The 22,449-nt window shown below is 40.7% G+C and overlaps 1 protein-coding gene and 1 long non-coding RNA gene across 2 annotated transcripts in view; one reads left to right on the top strand and one right to left on the bottom strand.

The window, feature by feature from the left end:
• Dpy (fibrillin-like protein dumpy) overlaps window positions 1–22,449 on the top strand; it is a 102,950-nt gene that overhangs the window by 48,177 nt on the left and 32,324 nt on the right. Inside the window, 31 exon segments of the mRNA XM_071772356.1 lie at window positions 314–1,099; window positions 1,656–2,490; window positions 2,492–3,852; window positions 4,743–4,886; window positions 4,963–5,040; window positions 5,453–5,635; window positions 5,814–6,140; window positions 6,305–6,685; window positions 7,030–7,353; window positions 7,650–7,955; window positions 8,332–8,640; window positions 9,105–9,419; window positions 9,510–9,818; window positions 10,012–10,338; window positions 10,462–11,436; window positions 11,547–11,879; window positions 12,201–12,500; window positions 12,756–13,085; window positions 13,206–13,514; window positions 13,674–13,985; window positions 14,196–14,513; window positions 14,700–15,329; window positions 15,569–15,883; window positions 16,123–16,434; window positions 16,717–17,022; window positions 17,391–17,708; window positions 19,116–19,439; window positions 19,887–20,195; window positions 20,663–20,989; window positions 21,513–21,815; window positions 21,967–22,269. Of these exon segments, the coding sequence (XP_071628457.1) occupies window positions 314–1,099; window positions 1,656–2,490; window positions 2,492–3,852; window positions 4,743–4,886; window positions 4,963–5,040; window positions 5,453–5,635; window positions 5,814–6,140; window positions 6,305–6,685; window positions 7,030–7,353; window positions 7,650–7,955; window positions 8,332–8,640; window positions 9,105–9,419; window positions 9,510–9,818; window positions 10,012–10,338; window positions 10,462–11,436; window positions 11,547–11,879; window positions 12,201–12,500; window positions 12,756–13,085; window positions 13,206–13,514; window positions 13,674–13,985; window positions 14,196–14,513; window positions 14,700–15,329; window positions 15,569–15,883; window positions 16,123–16,434; window positions 16,717–17,022; window positions 17,391–17,708; window positions 19,116–19,439; window positions 19,887–20,195; window positions 20,663–20,989; window positions 21,513–21,815; window positions 21,967–22,269 (12,309 nt within the window).
• Window positions 14,864–22,449, bottom strand: part of LOC139809455 (uncharacterized) — an 88,180-nt gene continuing 80,594 nt past the window's right edge. The window contains exon 4 of the long non-coding RNA XR_011731103.1: window positions 14,864–15,320. This is a non-coding gene — a long non-coding RNA (uncharacterized lncRNA). The remainder of the gene's footprint in view (window positions 15,321–22,449) is intronic.

The raw sequence follows: 22,449 nt of genomic DNA on the forward strand, positions 1-22,449 counted from the left end.
GCTGATATTCACGGGTTGTTATTTCCTCCTATTCTGAAATCTGTGGGGGCTTGTGTTGTAAATATCGCTGCTTGCCGTTGTAATTTCTCTGAGAAGATGTCTGATGTTTTGAAAAAGTGTAAAGTCGTTACTCTATACCTCTTCACAGAGCCTACCCTACTTTCATCATAAATACAAAGCATGTGGTTTATGTTATTTGTGAGAAAGTTTCTTTTCACAGTTCTTATAAATGCTTTTTTCTTTTTTTTTCCTGTCCCACCACCCACGACCCACCGACTCTACACCGACTTGAACACCACTATCGTGACAATAGAGCGCGAATGCACCAGCGACTTAGAGTGCCCCAATGAAAAAGCCTGCATAAATCTACAATGTCTGGACCCGTGCGCGCTACGCGGTGCCTGTGGGATCAATGCTCTGTGCAGAGTGGTTCTGCACAAGCCGCGTTGCTCGTGCCCGCAGTGCTATATCGGCATGCCCCACACGGCCTGCCATCCAGATTCCAAATGCGACACGCTCAATCCCAAACCTACGCCGAGCATCGGTTGTTCCTCCGATTACGACTGTCCGGAGAGTCTCTCCTGCCACTCGCAGACAGGCGAGTGCCGCGACCCGTGTTTGAGTCCTCGGTATACCTGCGAGGTCAACAAGAGGTGTCAGGTGCGGAATCACAAACCTATGTGCGTTTGCAAATACGGCTTCGTAGTCAACGAAATCGGGGAATTGACCTGCGCCCCTGACACACTTACCTGCTCGAGAGACTTCGATTGTCCCTCGAACGCCGCGTGCGTCAATGGGAAATGTCAAAATCCCTGTAACGTGCGAAGCAAAAGACCGTGTCCGGCTGATAAAACCTGCGATGTCCTGGACCACCGTCCCGTGTGCATTTGCACCAAAAACTGCAATCCCTCCCTCTCCATTTGCCTGCGAGACAGTGGCTGCTCTCCAGACTTGGCGTGCCGTAACTATCGCTGCGTGGACCCATGCAGAAACTCCACCTGTCCGGCTGATGCCCCCTGTTACGTGGAGGAGCACAAGCCTATCTGCAAGTTCTGTCCCCCCGGCTTTGTGCCAGATACTAAATACGGATGCATGAAAGGTAAACACAATTTCTCAGAACACTATCTGAGTCTTGTCATTTCTCATAGCCGTTATCACATCTTTACATTGCCTGGCCTTACACGAGACATACAATTGCTACTTTTCAGGTTTCCGATCGTACAGACAGCAGAATATGCGCAAAACTTGATTACTCTTCACCAACTTGATTTTAATTCTTTTTTTTTTTTTTTTTAATTTATAAAATCGATTTTGTAAAGTTATAGTTAGATGTACAGATTTCTTTGTTCTGTTGTCTGGACGCATATTTCAGATTCCAAGTTACAGATACAAATTTCCCATACCCTAAACTTCCACTCTATTCTGTCGATCTCCTCACTACTGAAGGATTCTTCCGTTACATCTGTCTCTGTAAAGACCTAATAATGTTTCTTACAATCAGCTTATCTATTATATGCGAGCATGCTAACTCTTAATTTGTAGTAATTGAAATAAACTATAAACTTATCTGTAGCCTAGTCTAATCAGAGTCGCTCCCCAATTAGCAGTTTTGCCACTTTATCAGATACTATGTTTACGTTATATTGTATCCGCAGCAGTTCTTCATCCAATGCCCAAGCCAGTTTGCGAGTCCGATGATGATTGCAGCGACGCAGAAGCATGCGTCGAAAGCTCTTGCGTTGATCCCTGCATCAACGGGTGTCAACTGGCAGTTCAGTGTCGGGTTGAAGCACACAGGCCTATTTGTGGTTGCGATCCTAACGACAAACGTTGTTCATCTGGTGGTGCAACGACGTTGCATTCTATAGATTTAGATCACACTTTTGAAACAGTCCACCCTACGTTACAAACATCAGCGAGTACTAGCATTCCGCCATTCACACTACCCATTTCTACTACGGAGATGTTAACCGTTATATACACGGAGGAAAGCACGGTTGCTTTAACTGACGTTACCGGAAATTTATTGGAAAATATTACTACTGAAACGACAAATGAATCAAACACGACTATTGCACCGACGGAAATTGCTACTGAGTCTCCGGAACGTACGACAACCGTATCTTCGATATTAAGTACAACCGAAATTAATATTTTAAATGGTACTTTAATTTCAACGACAAACGTTGATACTTTAGAGAATATAACATCTAGTCCTTTTACCACTCCAACGCCTGAAAGTACTGATTTTGAAGTTGAATCTACTTCAACAGAATATACAGCAACAGCAAGTACTGTTACTTCCGAAATCGAACAAACCACTATTTCAACTATGTATAGTACAGAAGAGACTGTTACAGAAAGTATGCCTTCTTCGACAATTGGGACAACAAAGAGTGAATTTGACACTACAACCGAAATAACTGGAATAATTGTCCTTCAAAATGTCACTGCCACTTCTCCAGTTACATTTAGTTATACTGAGATTACTGGTTTCTGATCAAAGTACTGAAACAACAACGATTTCTAAGACAACGGAAGCAAGTAGCCTTATTGAAGTTCCTGAGAATATAACTGCAGTTCCTACCACAGAAGTTCCTAATGTAAGTGATGAAGAAACTTTCACAGTAGCAACAACTACACCTTTTACTACTACTACACAATATTCTATCACAGAATTAACAGTAAAACCGTTAAAGGAAATCACTGAAACACATATGGAAAGTACCACTAACGCAATGACTACTACGACATTTTTTACGCAAACAGATCATACGACGTCATCTCCAGATATCTTGGAACATACCGAAACATCTACAATAAATATTGAACGTGATACTGCCAAAGAAATTACACAAGAATGGAGCACTGCCAAAACTGGTTCAGTTGATACAACTGAGCCATATATGAAAGATACTCCTCCATTTTCTATCATTACATCTGAGTCTCCTATATTTACGACAAATATGATTGATGTCGACAATTCTCACAAAGGCACTGATATTTCTGCAACAGAACAATCTTCTATTACCGAGCACATCACATCTCAATTTACCACGGAGGAATACTCGACAGAACAATATACTACTTTGAAACAGTACACTACAACTGAAAAATTTACAGGAGAGATTTCTAGTACCGAACATTATAGCACATCGGAACATACTACAGAGGAACATTCCACCACAGAACACCTTAAGACGTCACAACAAACAGAACCATATACTACGTTTGCACAATCTACTGAACAGATCTCCACTACGAAGCAATATAGCACGCCTGAATATTCTACAGAAGAATATTCTACCACAGAACAGTTTAGAACATCACAGCAACCTACAGAACAATATACTACCTCGAAACAAGAGTCTACAGAACGGATCTCGACCACAGAAGAGTATTCCACTACAGGATTCAAGACCGAACAACCCACCACATTTGAACAATCTACAACAAAACAGATCTCTACTACAGAACAATACAGCACATTTGAATATCCATCTGAACAGTTTATTACATCTACGCAAGCGACACAATATAGTACAACCGAATACTCCACAGAGGAATATTCTACCACAGAGCAACTTGCTACATCCAAAAAATCCACAGAGCAATATTTGACCACAGAATATTATACGACGCCTGAAATCACTCAGAATAAAACAGAAATGTTTTGTACCTTACATACAGATTGTACAGAATGTGAAACTTGCATCGATGGTTTTTGTCGGAATCCATGTAAAACTGACAATCCATGTCCAGAGAATGTCTTATGCGACGTTGCGAATCATCGGCCTGTGTGCTTAGACTCAAGTACCGAGCAGAGTACGTCTAATTGTAGCGTACTCCCAGGTAAAGATTTCTCTTGTTGGGAGTTCCGTAATTGTGGTGTCATTTTATGTTTACTGTCACCGATGTTCTCTACAAACTTTCTCCAGTGAGACCATATTATCGTATCCAGATAAAAATTGGAAGCAACCAATTCTGGAGATTTGTAGACACTGCTTGCCGAATCAGTCATTTCACGAAATGGCTCTCATCGGTGTAAATTCATGAATGAGAATGCGATCGATACCATAAGGGCGGCCTATAAATCGAACACCTATCTGTCCCATGATCGAATCGAAAATTGTCAATAGGCAGTCAGACACTGCTTTCCCAAATGCAGACAAAGGACTGCTGCATTAGCGCTCTACGCATGATGTACATTAACGCTTATGCACGATTTTCTCTCTTACAGCTTTTTTGTATCTAACATATGTATAATGAACTGCAATTTCAGTCGTCTGCATTCAGAGAAAATTATCTTTTACACGAATTTATTTATTTATATACAGTAATGTTATATTGTCGTTTACAAATATAAAATAAAATTAGAATTATTATAAGTTGTGAAAAAATTAGAACGTCTATGAAAGATAATTTTGCTCAAAGTAGACGTGTCAATGTTTTTTTTTAGCTGCTATATTTACTTGACACATGTAACACAAATATCACTATGTCTTAAAGGAAAAAGTACATTGTCTTTGTGTATTCATGTTTATGTATTGCACTGACAACACCCATGTGATAAATCTAAGTAAATGTGCATTGTTTCATAGCTGCCGTTTTTGATAGAACATATCAAGATGGCAGTTAAAACTGAGGTCAAATAGATTTTTTGTTGGGACATGTACATTAACATTTCATGACGTTTTCGTCGTTTATTAATTCCTGCATCTAATGTACATTTGTTTCGTTAGACGTGAAATGTACAACGCACAACGACTGTCCCATCCAATTGGCCTGCGTAAATCATCAGTGCGTGAATCCTTGTGCTTTGGGTAATCCGTGCGACTTCGTCGAAGCTTGCCATGTTCAATATCATAGGCCGGTCTGCGTCAAAGGTACGTTTGTAATTAAATTGAGCAGCATTTTGCATATCCGCTATAAAAAAATACTTATTTTATACGATTCTTTCAGTGGAGACTAATGAGGCGGAATGTCCTTACTGCCCACCTGGTATGCTGTGCGACTCATCGACAAACACTTGCATCAAAGGTTCGTATTACCGCCAGCAGTGTGCTTGGTTTCATTTGATTTTATTTTCAGTCTTCTTTTATAGCCGTCGAGAGATTTGTAAATATGTATGTACTGTACATATATCTCACGTACATATTTCGCAAATTATATGTAAGACCTTCTTCACAAAGCACAAAATGTTCATTCTCGTTATAACTGTCGTGCATGATCACGAAGAATGATCTCCTTGAGATATTCGTCATATTCTTTCTGAATACGTCTCTCTTGTATCGGAGAATGTTTTTCTCTCGATTCATAATTCGCATACTTTTTCGCACATAAAGATCAAGAGAATCACATTGCTATGCAAAAAAAAAAACTCCCTTTATCTCAACTCTTATACTTGTGCACACTTCCTGGGGTTACATGGGCTTTCCCACTCTTTCTCTAGCGGGTTGCACTAGCGACAGGGATTGCCCCCTGACAGAAGCGTGCATTGGGCACACTTGCCAGGAACCGTGCCTAGTTCGAAATCCTTGTGCGGAACACGCTATTTGTATTAATACGAACCACGGAGCGGACTGCAGTTGTGAAGAAGGCTATCACGGAAATGGATTCTCCTATTGCGATTTACGTAAGTTTCACAATGAGATGTGAAATCAATATTACTACTTGAAATAGCGGGCAATAAAATTACACGATATAAATCGATAATATTTTCTTAAATATTTAGAACACTTGATACGAAAATCTAATGCAAATTATTAATAAATGTATATAAAAATGTAAATTAACATATCCTATGATTTCAGTGGAAGAAACGAAGAATATTTGCCAATACAACGAAGACTGTCCTCCGCACAAATATTGCGATCGACTCAACAGGCAGTGCATTAATCCTTGCGTCGAATTTGATTGCGGAGATAATGCAAAGTGCGTCTCCAGTAATCACCAAGCGCAGTGTACGTGCCTTCCAGGTTATCAAGGAAATCCTCACATTGGCTGTCAAGAGATAGTATCGACTGTCGATCCTTGCGTTCCAAATCCGTGCGGTTTGAACGCTTTATGCGAAAATGACAATGGGAATCCTGTCTGTTTCTGTCCAAAAGGTCTAACCGGAAGTCCATTCGAACAGTGCAGTACGTATACATTTTTTATGAAATATAATTGTGACGACCGTCTATATTTAAATTTATATATATATATATATATATATATATATATATATATATATATATATATATAAAATTTTTTTATATCTTTTATAATTATAACAAATTATTTATTCTTGTAATGTATCCAGTTCCCGAAGGTGACCAGTGCGAAGGTAATCCCTGCGGCGCCAACTCAGGATGCCGGGTGGTGAATGGACAAGTGAGGTGCTTCTGTTTGCCAGGATACGAGGGTGATCCGCCGCATTTCCCCTGTACACTTCCTACTACCTCCTGCGATCCTTCTCCTTGCGGTCCCAATACTCGCTGTTCCGTGTTGGACAATGGCTTCGCGAAATGTACCTGTCTACCTGGCTACATCGAAAGCCCGAACACTATTAGAGGATGCGTGCCAAAAGCTGACCAGTGCGAATTTAATCCTTGCGGTTTTGGGGCGAGATGCAATAGCACGAGGGTACCGCCTTGTTACTGTCCAGATCTCATGATTGGAAACCCATACAAGAGTTGTGGAGGTAATTATTGCCAATAATTGAATAGTACAAAATGAAAAAAGTTTATTTCCAAATATTAAAATTATCAAAAATTACATTTTGTAATTATAATTTTTTAACTAAACCAATTATTTAGTCTGTGTGTATAAATTCCTAAAAACTTTATTGAGCTATTTTAATTTAAAAAAAATTTTAATGTTTTATTATTTGTATTATCTTGTTTATAAATTTTTAATGTATATATAATATTAAGTTCAAAAGGTTTTTGCGGTCTTTACAATTAATATCTTAAATAACATAACTATAATAAAGCATTTTAAACAATTTTAAATACTCAACAATAAAACGTTTTACTATTATTGCAGCACGACCAGCGGAACCATATGATCCTTGTCTATTATCACCCTGTGGCAAAAACGCTATTTGCACGACGATCGATGGCATAGCCAAATGCACATGTATACCGCCATTTATCGGCAATCCCTATATAGATGGTTGCGAGGCCGAATGCATCATTAATCGGGATTGCGAAAGTCATTTGGCTTGTTTCAATCAACATTGCAGAGACCCATGTCCAGGCGTGTGCGGCGCTAATGCGCATTGCGAAGTCGTCGATCATCTTCCGATGTGTTCTTGCTTGCCAGGATATACCGGAGATCCGTTCAGAGCCTGCAAAGTAGAGAGACCTCGTATGTGGACATATTTTAGTTTATTACTTTTTATATGATTTGTTTCATTTGTTATACACAATACTGCACTAATTTAGATAGAACATTTTTTCTTAAATTTAAAATGTCTAACGTAATAAATTGTCAGTTTGTATAATTTTTCAAAATTTTTATGTGTCTGCTTTTTTTATAAAATATTTTATTATAATTTAAAATCCCTATATATGTGATAATATATAGTTGAATGATAGATTTAAATTAACTGTAATAGCAATATTAATGTAACGAAAAGTCTAATTTGGTTTTATTTTTTGTAGTAGTGCCAGATCAGAATCCGTGCATGCCATCACCATGCGGTCCACACAGTATCTGCCGTGTAATGAACGATCGTGCAGTTTGCTCATGTAGCCCGGGTTATCAAGGCACTCCGCCGCATTGCCGTCCGGAGTGTCTCGTCAGCACGGAATGTCCGGCTCATCTGGCTTGCATTAATCAAAAGTGTAATGATCCTTGCCCAGAATTGTGTGGTTTGAACGCTGATTGCCAGGTCATCAATCACAACCCGATCTGCAGTTGTCCTCGTCAATACGTCGGTGATCCATTCACTCATTGTGCTAAGGAAGGTAATACATTATGTTAGCGCACTTCAGTTAAAAGGGGATCCCTGTTAAACAAAGAATGTACCTTTCGAGTTTGTTCTAATTATGAGAAAGTATTGCTAATGACGTAGGAAGTAAGATAGTAATTAAAACTAGTTAGACAGTTAATTTTCCGACGCAAAGCTCTCTAACGAGAAGATTTATGTCGCAATGAGAAATGTAATAAAATTGAAGGTACTCATTAAAATTTAATTTTTCGGAAATTAAATAAGTAATGTACTCATTGCCAAGCTAAGGTGAGAAGATTTTTCGAAAAGATATATAATAATTAATATTATATATTGTTTTTCGAATATATAATATAAAGTGGTAAATAATATTATTTAATCCAACTTTTTAGAACCTTTACCGCCAACAACGAATCCTTGTTTGCCATCGCCTTGCGGACCTAACGCTGATTGTCGCGTCCAAGAGGATCATCCGATATGCACGTGTATTAGTGGGATGTTCGGGGCACCGCCGAATTGTAGGCCAGAGTGTGTGATCGATCAGGACTGCATTAGCTCCTTAGCTTGTATTCAAAAGAAATGCTTGGATCCATGCGTGGGATCATGCGGTTTTAACACGAATTGTACGGTGCTGAATCATCGACCTATATGTCATTGTTACGAAGGCTATGAAGGAGATCCTTTCTCAGGCTGCGCTAAAGGTAAGATTTTAACAATATAATCTTAAGGCTCCTGGATGGTCACCGCGGATTCTTACTATCGAGGCGAGGAAAACACCCAATTTTGTTGTGCATGCCATTTTCAAATAAAAAGACATTTCAATAAAACATCACTATAGATCGTTTCAGAACACTTCCGAAATTGGCCGAAAACTACCCTTTTCCCTCGACAATAAACAAACAGCCATAAAACGAAGCCTAAACATACGGGAAAAACAGCCGTTTAACGACTATCGAAAGGAGGCGAAAACGTTCCTTCCGCATGCAAATCTTACTTTTCGGCCAATTTTACGACTTTCATATATACGTTAAACGTTAGAGCACAAGCACAGAGTGAATAATAAAGAATAGCACGCACAACAAAATAGGTTGTCAACATCACGGTCGTGATAAGTTGACATATTATTGCATATTCCGGATAAACACACCGGATTTTTGCCCTATAGCTGTCTTCCCAGCACAATTGCCGTGCGATCCTTCACCGTGTGGTACAAACGCCGTATGTAAAGAGCGTAATGGCGCGGGATCTTGCACTTGTCTGCCCGATTACACTGGTGATCCCTACGAGGGCTGCAGACCGGAATGTGTTCAGAATTCGGATTGCGCTCACACGAAGGCTTGCATTAATAACAAATGCAAAGACCCGTGCGTGGGAGCGTGCGGAATTAACGCGCAATGTCAAGTCTATAATCATCAGCCATCCTGTAGTTGCCTCTCCGGTTACACCGGAGACCCACTTACGTCTTGCCACATACCGATAAGTACGTCGGTGATATTTTTCTGACCTTTCTGACATAGCTATAAAATCAGAAGGAGCTTAAACGATTTATAACGTGATCTATTTCTCATAGCGCCTTCAGTACCAGGTGATACGTGCCAACCATCTCCCTGTGGACCGTACAGCAACTGCCGCGTTATTGATAATCACGCAGTTTGCTCCTGTCAACCTAATTACATTGGCAGCCCACCGTCGTGCCGACCGGAATGCGTAGTCAGCACGGATTGTAGCGCGAACACAGCGTGTATCAACCAGAGGTGCAAGGATCCATGTCTAGGCACGTGCGGTGTAAATGCAGACTGCCGGGTGATCAATCATAATCCAGTATGCATCTGTGCGATTGGCTATAGCGGAGATTCGTTCTTCGGTTGCGTTAAGGAAGGTAAGTTTCAAAATTCTTTTAATTACATCGTCTTGAAACTTTTATCTTCAATTTTATATACACTTTCAAATGTTCTCTCATTATTTGAGTCACTTGAATTACAAATCAATACAAATAAGAATTGAATACGTTTACGCGGTAGTTTATGTACCAAACACATACACTGCCCTAATGTATTAATGCGTAATTATAGAAGTAACACCAATACCGAGACCAAGCGGCAATCCTTGCGTCCCTTCGCCATGCGGACCGAATTCCCAATGTCGGGTGATTGACGGTTTTCCGGCGTGCTCATGTTTACCGAATTACGTTGGCCGCGCACCAAATTGCCGACCGGAGTGTGTCATAAACGAAGGATGTCCCGGAAATTTGGCATGTCAAAACGAACAGTGCGTGGATCCGTGCCCAGGCTCTTGCGGCGTGAATACGTATTGCAATGTCGTAAAACACAATCCTGTCTGCATCTGTAACGAGGGCTACACGGGCGATCCGTTCACGGAATGTATACCCATCGTAGAAGGTATGTGTTTCTTTGCAAAGAGCTTGCGAAGTGTTAAAGTGTTAAAAAATATATGGTTATTCTTATTAGCTATTTATTTCCTAATAGTTATTACCTAATTATATATTAATTAATTGTTTTCAGTGCCTATTACGACGGAGCAACCACGCACACCGTGCAATCCGTCGCCGTGCGGCGCCAACGCAGTGTGCAACGAACGAAACGGCGTTGGATCCTGCACGTGCCTACCGCAGTACTTCGGTGATCCGTACATCGCTTGCAGACCCGAATGCGTGACTAACGCCGACTGCGATCGCAGCAAGGCCTGCCTGAACAACAAATGTGTCAATCCGTGCCCCGGCACTTGCGGCCAAGACGCTACTTGCCGTGTGGTCAATCATGCCCCGATGTGCTCCTGCCTACCTGGTTATACTGGCGATCCGGTGAACGGTTGTACCATCATCGATGTTGTGACGCCGTTGCCCGTGCCGCTCAATCCTTGCGATCCATCGCCGTGCGGACCCAACAGCAACTGTCGAACACACGACGGACACGCGGTGTGCCTCTGTCAACCGGGATTCTCCGGAGTTCCACCGACCTGCCGACCGGGTTGCATTGTCAGTTCTGAGTGTCCGCAGAACAGGGCATGCATTAATAACAAGTGCGCGGATCCGTGTCCAGGTTCTTGCGGACAAAACACGAATTGCCTTACGGTGAACCATAATCCCATCTGCAGCTGCGCTAGCGGCTACTCCGGCGATCCTTTCGTGCATTGCACCAGAATTAGCACCACGTCGCCGTTGCCAAAAGGGGAAGGAGACCCTTGCCTGCCGAATCCATGTGGACCGAACTCGCAGTGCAGAGTTATAGGCTCGCATCCGGCATGTTCCTGCTTGCAGAACTACATTGGCCGTCCACCGAACTGCAGGCCGGAGTGCACCGACAACTCGGAATGTTTGAATAGCGCAGCGTGCATCAATCAGAGATGCAAGAATCCCTGTCCTGGTGCTTGCGGTGAAATCGCCAGGTGCACAGTGCAGAATCACGTTCCGATTTGCACCTGTCCGGAAGGATACGAGGGCGATCCTACTGTGCGCTGCGTCCTGGCATCTCCGCCAGGTGAGTAGAAAATTCGAATATCCATTGAATTAGATTGTCGAAGATGATATTTGAAAACACACTGTGCTCTGTGTAAATATTACAAATTTTTGTTTCGTATGTTTTTGTAGCGACAGACAGAACTGTGTCAAATCCATGCTCGCCAAATCCTTGCGGTCCCAATGCGCAATGTCGCGAAAGAAACGGAGCTGGCGCCTGCGGTTGTCCGCCTGACCTAATAGGCGATCCGTACGATATCATCAAGGGATGCCACAGGGAATGCGAAACGAACAATGACTGCGCGCCGCAGCTGGCGTGTGTTGGTTTCAAATGCATAGATCCATGTCCAAATACGTGTGGAACGTTGTCTATCTGTAACGTACAAGCGCACGTTCCTGTCTGTCTGTGTCCACCGAGATATACTGGAGATCCATATTTTGCTTGTGAAATTGAGGAGATGATAAGTAAGTTGTTTTTGGTGGTGAAATATTAATGGTAGATTGATTTAATAAAAAATAAATATTATTAGTTGCATTAATAAAGTGAAAACAATGTTAATAATGTTATTAGTATTGTTTTAACTATATTAATTGTATTAATTGTAAAAATAAATGTGTATTAATTGTATTAATTTAATATTGTCAATATGAATACGTTATTATTAATGCAAATAAACTGCTATAATGATAGCTATTGAAAAACTGCTCTTTAGATAAATATCTTTTTAAAATAATTATTATATAAAACTAAAAATTCTATTAAAAATGTAATGTTATTTTCTTCAGAAACATTGGAACCGTGCTCTCCATCACCTTGTGGGCCCAACAGTAAATGCCGAGTCGTTAACGGTCAAGCTGTATGCACCTGTTTACCAGAGTATAGGGGCATACCACCGTCGTGCAGACCAGAATGTATCGTTAATGCCGAGTGTCCACCTCATCTGGCGTGTGTAAATAAGAAATGTGCAGATCCTTGCCCGAATACTTGTGGATTGAGGGCGCAATGTATTACCAAAAACCACAATCCGATTTGCACTTGTCCTGCCGGTTTCACAGGAGATCCTTTCACTTTCTGCTCGCCACATAGTAAGCATTATATATACATATTTTTGTCTCCTCGTATCAGCATTAACATGAATATCATAGAAAATTTGGTTTAGATAAAATTGTATCACTTAATATTTACGTCATTTGAGTATTCAATATTACATTTTTGCATATTGTGTTCCACATATTTAGTAATTTGCGAAAAGAGATGTGTATATTGACATTATAAATTCTTTCTCTACGTACATTTCTTTTACAATTAGACATAAATAATATATAATAACTATTTTTCAGTTACTACCGAATTTCCGGCAACTGAGCGGCCACCATCTTGCACCCCATCACCTTGTGGTCCGAATTCTTTGTGTCAAATAATATCCGGCAATCCCGCTTGTTCCTGCCTGCCAAATTACATTGGTGTACCGCCACAATGTCGACCGGAATGCATTTTAAGCTCCGAATGTAAGAGTCACTTCGCATGTGTCAATCAGAGGTGTACGGACCCGTGCCCAGGCTCATGCGGAGTAAACGCTCAATGTCACGTATTAAATCATCTCCCAGTTTGCACGTGTATGGAAGGATTCACCGGAGATCCATTTACGCAATGCAGCATTATTCCGCCAGGTAAGCGAAGCATCGAGCAACGCATTATTAATATGAGCTGTTCTGCGAGAAATTAATTACAAAGAAAATCGAAACAATCTGATTTAATAATTTATCTTTAACATTGTTTTATCTGTATAGTTACAGAACCACCAACCACGGACCCTTGCGCTCTATCACCATGTGGTCCGAACGCCATATGCGATAATGGTGAATGCAGATGCTTGCCCGAATATATCGGTAATCCTTATGAGGCCTGTCGTCCCGAATGTATCCTTAATTCAGAATGTGCCCGCGATAAAACTTGTTTGAAGAACAAATGCAAGGATCCTTGTCCCGGAATATGTGGCCAAAACGCGCGATGCGACGTGGTGAATCACATTCCCGTCTGTTCCTGTCCATCCGGATACGTTGGTGATCCGTTCGTCAGCTGTCGTGTTCAACCTAGAGGTATGCAAAGAAATATAGTTTTTTCATTCGCTTCAATTAACATATTGCTATTATAATTATATCGCCACAGATGTAATTATATATTTTACATATTTTTCCTAGATTTCTATGTCAGTTTATGTTAATACAAAATTAAAATTTGTCTCGCATGTATTTCAGTGCCGGATTCTCGAAAAGATCCGTGCTCGCCCTCGCCTTGCGGACCGAACAGTCAATGTCGCAACATCGAGGATCACGCTGTGTGCTCTTGTCTCCGAGGCTATCTTGGTTCTCCGCCATCCTGCAGACCAGAGTGTGTCGTTAGCTCTGAATGTCCGCCAACGCGAGCCTGCGTAAATAAAAAGTGCACAGACCCCTGTCTAGGTTCCTGCGGTTTGAACGCGAGATGCGAAGTAATCAACCATTCGCCGATATGCAGTTGTCTTCCTGGACAGACTGGAGATCCGTTCAGAAGTTGTTATGATATTCCAAGTGAGAAAAACTATTATATGATTATAAATGAAATAATTTTATGATATCAATAAAATGGTATGATATATAATTTCATGTTCAAGAATTGCACGTTAATGATGATCGATTTCACCAATTTTGAAAATTATAATAGATGCAAGAGATATTTGCAATAGCTTCGAATAAAGCGCGAATAAATACAATATTTTATGTGTCGTATCAATATTTTAGTACCATCGGAACCTAAGGATCAGGGCGATCCTTGCATTCCTTCGCCATGTGGACCAAACGCACTTTGTCAGAATGCAAATGGACAACCATCATGTTCGTGTCTACCTACCTACATCGGCACTCCACCGTCATGTCGGCCAGAGTGTTTGATCAATCCCGATTGCCCGACGGAAAAATCTTGCATAAACATGAAATGTAAAGATCCATGCCCGGGATCCTGCGGGGATAACGCTGAATGCAAAGTAGTGAATCACGCAGTGACTTGTTCGTGTCAGATCGGCTATGCGGGCAATCCGTTCGTGCAATGCGTATTAGAAGGTACGTTCGTTCATTTATCCTGACGTTTATTTCATTAATTATATCAGCAAAGAGTACCAACATTTCTCTTTAAATTATTTTTGTACGTGATTATTTTTGTACTTCTGCTTATTTCACTTAGAACATAACGTTTTTTTGAGCTAATTAATCTTGAACCATTAAATATCAGGCAATTTTTTTCTGCAGAAGAACCAATGAATCCGTGCGAACCTTCACCGTGCGGTGCCAATGCGATCTGTCAACAACGGGACAATGCTGGCGCTTGCATATGCATCGATGACTATCAAGGAAATCCTTACGAGGGCTGTCAACCGGAGTGCGTCCTCAGCGCGGATTGTCCTACAAACAAGGCATGCGTTCGAAATAAATGCAAGGATCCCTGCCCAGGAGTATGCGGCGTCCGAGCGCAGTGTTCAGTGATCAACCACATTCCTACGTGTACTTGCGAACCCGGATACATTGGAGATCCATTTACGATTTGCACCCTTCAACCGGAAGTGGATACCGAACCTACCGTTAGAGATCCGTGCTCGCCTTCACCCTGTGGACCGAACAGCTTGTGCCGTGCCATAAACAACCAAGCCGTGTGCACGTGCCAAGAGTCTTTCGTGGGTGTTCCGCCGAATTGTAAACCGGAATGTGTCGTCAATTCGGAATGTCCGCAAAATAGAGCATGCTACAAATACAAATGTACTGACCCGTGCCCTGGCACGTGTGGAATCGAAGCCAATTGCCGTATTATCAATCACAATCCGCTCTGCAGTTGTCCGCAAGGAAAGACGGGCGACCCCTTCTCCAGATGTTTCCCTGAACCCGGTAATTGATATATTTAATTAACTTAAACTTATTTTGCTTATTTGTTTACGTATGTAAAATTATATTAAAAAATTATGTAATGTCAGACTTATGTATTGTACAAGTCTGTCGAAAGCAGATCTTGCCAATGCAGTTGATGTTAGTCTACTGACACATCTGATCAAATCTGTTACCAATCTGTCGATAGACTGCTATCATTTATTATATCATTACTATCATATACGTATTTAATCTTTTAGTTGTGCCGCTACCGCCGATGGATCCTTGTTTCCCCAGCCCATGTGGACTCTACGCGGAGTGCAAAGTCGTTAATGATCAAGCCGCGTGCACTTGCTTGAAAAATTATATAGGAATACCACCCAACTGCCGCGCAGAGTGCGTAGTCAATACAGATTGCCCGTCGGATCAAGCTTGTATCTCGGAAAAATGTCGTGATCCTTGCGTTGGCTCTTGCGGCCAGAATGCTGATTGTCGAGTACAGAATCACATACCAGTTTGTTTGTGTCAACCTGGATATTCCGGCGATCCTTTCACTTTGTGCACAGTAATTAAAGGTGCGTATTCTTAGTGCGTAAATTTCTAAGAATGGCTTTGTATACTTTATTGAAAAAAGAAATGCATATGGAGATAAATAAAACTTCGAATATTATTAATTAGTATCTGATAGTCCATTGCAATTATATTATATATTGATAAATCTATTTCAAAATAACATAAAGTAAAACATCTTTTTTTCTTTAATTTTTTTTACATCATCTTCTTTATTGATAAGCGTGAAACATTAATGTTGCAGAACAACCAAAGGTTCCCGAAGATTTGTGTAATCCGTCACCATGTGGGCCTAATGCGGAATGCAACGAAGGTATATGCAGGTGTTTGTCTAATTACTTCGGAGATCCGTACTCGTATTGTCGGCCGGAATGCACAATGAACTCAGATTGTCCTCGCGTCAAAACTTGCATCAATCAAAACTGCGTGGATCCTTGCTCAGGCACATGCGGTCGTGATGCACGTTGCGACGTTGTTAATCACGTCCCAATGTGCAGCTGTCCGCCTGGTTACACCGGAAATCCGTTCCTTCTGTGTCGACCACATATACCGGATGGTAAGTTTGTAAATATATTTTATAATAAAAATATAAAATATTGAAGTATAAATATAATGAATTAAATGAAAAACAAATAAAATGGTTGTATATATTTAAATATATAAACATTAAAATGTATATCGTGATTTCTATATAATATTGTTTTATCTTTTTTCATGTTTTCTGTGTAAAACGGAAACGACTTATATTTTTGAATATAAATTTTACAATAAAGTCGAATTTTATTTTTACTTCGATCATTATTACTTCCGATAATTGTTATTTTTATCTTATTTGTAGACACCATTAAGCAGCCTTGCACACCTTCGCCTTGTGGACCAAACAGCATCTGCAAAGTCGTGAGTGATCATGCTGTGTGTTCGTGTCAGCCTGGTTTAATTGGCAGTCCACCCGCCTGCAAACCAGAATGCGTCGTCAGCGCGGACTGTCCATTGACACAAGCGTGTCTAAATAATAAATGCCAAGATCCGTGCCCAGGCACGTGTGGACAGAATACAAACTGTCAAGTGGTTAATCATAATCCAATATGCAGTTGCTCCGAATCTTTCACAGGCGATCCCTTCACCATATGTTATCCGCAACCAAGTAAGCTCCACACTTAGATATTACAGCATTAAAAAATTTTATATTTTTGTAATTGGGTTTATCAATTGCAATCGATAATTATAAGAAATAACTATAATCGTAAAAGACTTTACACATTGACTAACATATTAGAATGATCGAAGTCATTAATGTGATATCTATATATATTTTTTATTAACCAAATTTTTTGTTTTCATAAATTTTTAATTAATATCAACCATGCAAATTACTACAGAAAAGTCTGCTTTCTTATTGCCTGGGGATTAGTTCTTATCTTCTGTACGATATGATTAATTAGTCTTCTGGATAATAGTTTAATTGTTCTAGCATTAAATGCAATATTTCTTCATTTAAATATTTGTTTGCAGAAACACCATCTGTGCCGATAAACCCGTGTCTGCCATCGCCTTGCGGTCCGAACGCGGAGTGTCAAGTCAGGGGTGACAGTCCTGCGTGTTCGTGTATCGAAAATTACGTCGGTTTGCCGCCGAATTGTCGACCGGAGTGCACAATCAATCCCGAGTGTCCGCCGCAGTTAGCGTGTATGCAACAGAAGTGTCGCGATCCGTGTGTCGGTCTGTGCGGTCTGAACGCTCAATGCTCGGTAGTGAATCACCATGCGGTTTGTGCGTGCATCGGCGGATACACCGGAAATCCATTCAGCGCTTGCGAACGAGTACCTGAGGGTGAGTACACGATCGTTATCTGTTATTTCTTCTTGTTACAATCTCTCTCACAAATGACGTCGTTTGCATGCGGGCGCGGCAGGTAGGTAGTGCCTTTTATCACCGTACAATATGACTAATGGTAATAAGTCAAGACGGTAGCTCAAGAGTTTTTCTTTCTTGTCAAACAATGCCGCTGCTAAAGGTGGCAGTTAAAAATCTTGCAATTTACTGAAATCTTTCCCAAGAGATTGCCCTAGATATTACATAGAAAGAGCATGACGTACTGACTGTTTTGAAGATCAGTTGAAGTTTGAAAAACTGTTTGATGAACATCACCGTCCTGTCGCGTTATTGTTAGATGTGTGCTTATATAGTTCTAGAAGTCACATCAGACCGAAACTTATGTTTTAACCGTCGCATAATGGGACGATATGCCGTGCAACAGTATCGCACAGTCGCAAAGAGATCTCTAACAGGAGGTGGACAATAAGCCACGTGTGTTAGGTGGTGGGGCCTATAGATATTAGGCTCATAATTGCACTCATCCCCGATTAAAAGTCAATAACATAGGATTATATGTGTGTGTATCCCGAGTCCCTACAATTAACAGAAGGAACAATGTGACACGCAATCATCCCCATGCCTGAGCGTACTGACCCAGAAACCTAATGCAGGAAAACAATAGTGACAGGTGGTCACAAAACTGGTGGCGGGGCCTATATACCCAATAGGCTCTTGGCTGCACTCACCCTTAATTGACACTGAGCAACTAAGCGATAGAAGATAGAATATATAATCCCTGCGATTAATTGTTGAAATAATGTTTACTGCACGCACTAGTCTATTGAAGCGAGTCTGTTAAAGACCCACTCACATGTAAGAGCACACTGATATGCTGTGGACCTCCCAATAATCATGCTGCACATACCGTTCCCGAATAGACCAATAACGCAAAGATATCGCCACAAAAAGCGTAACCTCTAGAGAAATAATTTTAACAAATCTTAATGAAACGCACTTACTACAATGTAGATCCCAAAATAGGATAGCTGTCCCGTCCCTGAAGAAATAATATATTGCCAATCACCTTGTAATTAACTCGAATAATTAATTCAATGAAAGATTGAACACGCTTGATGAAACAATTGCTATTAGAAAACGTCACCCACTAAAACCGATAGTTATCTCTACGAGATACTAGTCAACCCGATGATAACCCAGTATTAAAACCACGCAAAGCTATTACGTCGCACTACCATATGAGGCTTATTGCTTGTTAGGAATTCGATTTAATCGAAAAATGCGAACGCCAGGGAAAATAGACAAAAGTAAAAAAAAAAAAATAATCTCTCAGACTATCACCAGCTTTTGGAGAAGAACGCTGCATGTTCGATTAAGTCTAAGTGAAATTTCTCTTTATATCAGATACGTTCCTAGACATTAGAAAACCGTGCGAGCCTTCCCCTTGCGGTCTCAATGCCGTCTGCCGCGAGAACAACGGCGTTGGCTCGTGCACCTGTCTGCCGGACTATCTAGGTGATCCCTACGAAGAATGCAGACCCGAGTGCACGCAAAATTCTGACTGTTTGACAAGAATGGCGTGCGTGAGCCTGAAATGCAGAGACCCTTGCCCAGGAACATGCGGAGTGAATGCCCAATGTCAATCGGTTAATCATCTGCCGATCTGTACTTGCATCCCCGGCTATACCGGCAACCCTTTCACCCTCTGTTCCCTGATAGTTGAAACCTGTAAGATTTATTTCCATGTTAGATATTTTATTTATTGCATTTTAAAATTCGGATTTCTAATACTAGCTACATATACCACAGAATTTTCACATATATGCAGAATTATTTTAGAAAGATTTAGATTTACTGTGAAAATTTAATCAGAAAGAATTTAATTATTTTTTCATTTTGCTATTCAAAATAATAAATAAAATAATAAATTTTAGATATACCCATTTATTTCCATTTTATTGATACGAGATATATATTTAATTATGATGAGATATTTAAAAGTGATATTTAAAATTCTGATTTTTATTGTCGTTTCACTTTTAGTACGGATTCGAATTTTTATTTTATTGGGGAAAATATATTTAGTCTAAATTCGAACATGAGAAGATCACATTATTGTCCAGAATAATCCGTAGAAAATATTTTGTAACATACGTAATATTTTTCTCCATACAGTCCTGCCAGAAACAAATCCGTGCAGCCCATCCCCCTGTGGACCAAATAGTAAATGCCAAGATGTAAATGGCCTTGCCGTTTGCACTTGTCTCCCGAATTTTATTGGCAGCCCTCCCAACTGTCGAGCCGAATGCGTTGTGAACAGCCAATGCTCCCCGGATCTTGCTTGCATCAATCAGAAGTGTATGTCGCTCTGCCCGGACCCGTGTGGAATAAACACACAATGCAAAGTGATCAATCACAGCCCCATCTGCGTCTGCAATCTCGATTATACCGGGGACCCCTTTACAAGATGTTTCCCTGCCCCACGTAAGAACTTGGTCTATTTTATCAGCTTTATTCATTTCTGCCATAAGTTCACGATCATCGGCTTCATCCATTTGTTCATTCACTCCAGAAGTTCACGGTCATCAGCTTCACTTATTCGTTCATTCACGTCAGAAGTTCACGGCCATCAGCTTCATTCATCCACGCCATAAGTTCATCTTTCATAATCATATGGCTTAATTTTGAAACTGACTGACGTTGCTGCAACTGTTATCCTCAGCTCAATTTGCTCTAATATGTCATAATATCATATCATAATATTAATCCTCACAAGTTTTATACCATGCGCGATAATATCGTATGGTATTCAATGACATCTCATTATTTTTTCATGACACTTCATTATTTTTACTCTCATGCATAAATGCAATTGATTTGTTGCTGATATAGACATTTTTACAAACAAACGGCGAGTAGTTGGTTACGTCTGTTTTACTATTGAATTTCAGAACCGCTAGATTTTCCCGTAGCCCCCAAAGATCCCTGCTTGCCGTCCCCGTGCGGCGTATACGCGGAGTGCAGGAACATCGGTGGCACACCGTCGTGTTCTTGTCTGCCGACCTACAGAGGATCACCGCCGAATTGTCGCCCCGAATGCCGCGTGAATTCCGAATGCCCGATGAATCTCGCCTGCAGCAATGAAAGATGCAGGGATCCCTGCTTAGGTTCCTGCAGCATTACTTCATTGTGCACAGTCTATAATCACGTACCCGTGTGCACCTGTCCCGAGGGATACACCGGTGACCCTTTCAGTAATTGTTATCCCAGACCGACAAGTAAGAGACTCTCCGCATCCTAAAGTCATGAAAAATTTGTTTCGAAGAAAACTTTCGCGAATTGTAACGCACGATGTTTCTTGAATTAACGTTTTTAGAATTTATTAGTTTTAGTTTTAGCGAATGTTAAGTGAAACAAGAGAATTTCAACTTGCTCAGATATGAAGAAATCTTGAAAAGATATTTTCAACTTTTTAATGAATTTCTTTTTAATGTTCGTGTAGTTTGGCTTGGTCAAGATTTTGTTATTTATCGTGTAAAAACAGGAACTGAGATATCTCCAACAATGCACGTGTAATGTTTTAGACATTCTTTAAATTTTTTAAACAAATTTTTCTTTACATGTTTTGCTTCAATTATCTCATTAAGCATCCACTAGATATTTAAATTTCGAGAAATAGAAATGCACATTAGATACGAATACAATGGCTGAAATGTTGTGTGGAAGTTATGCGTTACATTCGTAAAATTTTGTTTCGGACTCCGTCATGACATTCAGTTCCTTATCCGCATTCTTTTACAGCGGCACCTGCAGTTATCGACCCTTGCAATTTGAATCCCTGTGGACCGAATGCACGATGCAACAATGGCATCTGCATATGTCTGCCTGAATACCAGGGTGATCCATATGTGGGTTGCCGTCCCGAGTGTGTCATGAATACCGATTGCGCCCACGATCGTGCGTGCGTGCGTAACAAATGTGTGGATCCCTGCCCGGGCACGTGCGGTCGAAATGCATTGTGCTCCGTATATAATCATGTGCCTATATGCACCTGTCCGACCGGAATGATCGGCAATGCCTTCGTTCAATGTTCCATAGTCGAAGGTATAATCAATGCGATCGATTTGTAATTTCTACGAATTTTTATTGATAATGATAATCGTAGAGTTCAGCCTTCTTGATGATATTCGTAAAATATGAATACTCCTATCTTTTTGAGAGCAAAGTATAAGATCGCTATTATATTGAATGTTAGATACCCCGAAAGGAGATCCCTGCTCACCCTCGCCCTGCGGACCCAACAGCGTTTGCCGAGAGAACAACGGGCAACCTGTATGCTCGTGTGTGGCGGGATTCCTTGGCGTACCGCCAGCATGCAGGCCGGAATGCACTGTCAGTTCCGAGTGTCTTCTGACAGAAGCGTGTAGCAATCAGAAATGCATAAATCCCTGTCTCGGTGCATGCGGAATTCAAGCCACATGCCAAGTGATTAATCATAATCCCATATGTAGCTGCGGAGAACTCACCGGAGACCCGTTCATTCGATGTATCCCACGACGTAAGAACAAATACCAATTACAAATATCAATTACCTTCATTAGGCAATTAACACTGATATCAGTGATATCTGTTTTAATGATTCCAACGCAGATATGCGGATATAGTATAGAAATATATAAAAGAAAATATTCTGTTTTCTTCAAGTTTCAAACGCATTAAAAATCAGTGATTTTACGAA

This window comes from Temnothorax longispinosus, chromosome 3 (assembly GCF_030848805.1).
Source record: "Temnothorax longispinosus isolate EJ_2023e chromosome 3, Tlon_JGU_v1, whole genome shotgun sequence".
Taxonomy (NCBI): Eukaryota; Metazoa; Arthropoda; class Insecta; order Hymenoptera; family Formicidae; genus Temnothorax; species Temnothorax longispinosus.